The sequence below is a fragment of the Perkinsus marinus genome (assembly GCF_000006405.1).
Source record: "Perkinsus marinus ATCC 50983 genomic scaffold scf_1104296954544, whole genome shotgun sequence".
In the NCBI taxonomy this organism is placed as follows: Eukaryota; Perkinsozoa; order Perkinsida; family Perkinsidae; genus Perkinsus; species Perkinsus marinus.
This window is the reverse complement of record NW_003208091.1, coordinates 1-2,216: the sequence shown is the minus strand read 5'-3', so window position 1 is coordinate 2,216 and position 2,216 is coordinate 1. Positions and strand designations below refer to the sequence as shown.

The following is a 2,216-nucleotide window of genomic DNA, read 5'->3' as shown; positions in this document are numbered from 1 at the left end:
AAACTCATCCCGAAACTCGGCCCGAAATCGAAGACCTCTAGATTTTGTAGAGATTGACTTTTAACAACGTTTATGACATATATAGTTCTGGGTTGATAACAACCTATGATACTCGCTTCAGGAGTAAACAACGTTTGCTGTGAATCGCCACGGTTTTCAAGGCAGACCCTTGAAACTAAACATCTCTTACCTGAGTTGCATTAAAGACATGTTCGTGATGACCGTCTTAGATTTGTTGTGAATCTCCTTGTGTGGGCTCGAACGGAATATACGTTCGCTCTCCTCAGCTGCTGAGCGCAGTTTTTTCTTCACTAGTTATAGAAGTTTGCACATGAATTCGAACAACTACAAAGTATTTCCTCAGAATTTTCATATTTTCACCAACACACGCAGTTTCTGCGAGTGTCTTCCGCCTGAGGCTCACAACGATCCCCTCTTCCTGGCATGACCAAGGGTATCTTAGGTTGCACTGCGCAAGATACGGATTAGGCCCAAATCTGGCATCATTTCTCGGAACTTTGTTCAGCAGTGTGGGAAAATATGCACATGGTCAACTACATGTGTTGCTATCAATATGAAAATTCTTACTAGTTTCTGTACACTTCCACATGAATTCTATAATTTTTGAGTTCAGTTGAGGAAACTCGTGATTTCGATTAATCACCAAGGCGGACCTCATCCGTATCTTCCACTGTCAACCTAAAGATACGTCTATTGATGATCAATAGCGTTTCAATTCGCCACTTCAGCGGAGTAACCGGAGCTCTTCTAAGGCGACCTACAGGAAAGACACCTCTACCCACAGACGCGCATAGCCTCACGCCCCTTCCTCCTCCCGATGCGATGATCCATCTCACTCGCGACGAGCGAGAGCATCTCATACATGGGGTGTCACCACTAGAGCCTCCCAGCCCTACTTTAGATCCACAGGTGAGTATTTACAGCAACAGGGAAAAATTTTCCGGGAAATTATTTCTGTACATTCCTCCAGAGCTCGAAGCTCTGCTGAGCTTAGGTGAGGAAAGCAAACATAAATTTCTTGACAGATCCCCACCACTGGTCACGGCACTGCTCCCACATTCACCATCTATGCCAACGAGCCTCTAGTAAAACTAGTACCACGTCTCAGCAGCCGAGGTTGGTCCTCATATAATTGTGGTTGTGCCAGTTGCATAAACTTTCAGGTAAGCTCGAAGACCTCGTTGTGAATGTCGTGATGAGAGCAGTTGATGCCCAGCGGACTAAGGAGCCCATTGATCGCCTCGCAGCTGTAGATCAACTCCAAAGCGAACTATATGTTGCTATAAGCCTAATGCTCGACCGGTAGGTCCAGTGCTGGAGTAGGAATATATGTTCGCTTTCCTCAGCTGCTGAACTCAACAGAGTTATGAAAATGTTCAGAAATCAATAAGAAATTCCTCAGAATTTCATTAATCTCGCTAATTATCGAAGTTTATATATGAATTAGGTCGAGAAACCAACAAAAATTTCTCCAGAAATTTCCCAAGAATTTTCATATTGTCATCAACACATGTAGTTGACCATGTGCGTATTTTCCCACACTGATTATCATTTTTTGTCAAAATTTTCGCGAAAAAAATGAAATTTTTCCACTTTTTTCCTGCAGGCATTTCGCCCATCCAAAATCGCATAATATTTTCGCCCTACTGAATCGCGACTTGGTGAAACGCGTCGCCCCCAAGATCAAACGAAAACAGTATCAGCTGGTGAAAGATATGGTGTATCAACCGCTTTTACGGTGAGAAAAATAATTGTGGTCGTGCTGGTTGCATAAAATTTTCCCTGTAGGTTTGGCATCAATCGTAGTGGAAATATCGCGAAGTTTGACCCGAATTATATTCTCGAGGCTGCGGGGCCGTATGGGTTCATGAGCGTTTATAAAAAGTAAGAAAACAATAAAGTTTCATCCTAGTGGTATGAAAAATATATTTTATATCATCGCGAATATTAGGCCACTTCACGTAACACGTGTGAAACTCGAGTAATATGTTTTTCATATCACTAGGGTGAAATTGCAGTGCTCAGTGGAGTTTCACCCTAGTGATATGAAAAACACCAGTGAAGAGTATATTTCACGGCGTTTTTCACGGAGTTTTACGCTACTTCACGTAAAACGGGGGAAACTTTTATATTTTACCTCCTGCTGAGTGCCCTCAGCAGTGTGGGAAAACGTGTTTGCTCTCTCTAGCTGAGCT

General features: G+C 42.9%; 1 protein-coding gene across 1 annotated transcript; it reads left to right on the top strand.

The window, feature by feature from the left end:
- Positions 1 to 1,046: 1,046 nt before the first annotated feature.
- Pmar_PMAR013874 (hypothetical protein) lies at positions 1,047 to 1,905 on the top strand (the record flags this gene model as incomplete). The annotated part of the gene is made up of 4 exons (XM_002776057.1): positions 1,047 to 1,137; positions 1,185 to 1,323; positions 1,628 to 1,759; positions 1,810 to 1,905. Coding segments are annotated over 4 exons (458 nt in total), but the record flags the coding sequence as incomplete, so codon positions are not given.
- Between the last annotated feature and the right edge of the window lie 311 nt (positions 1,906 to 2,216).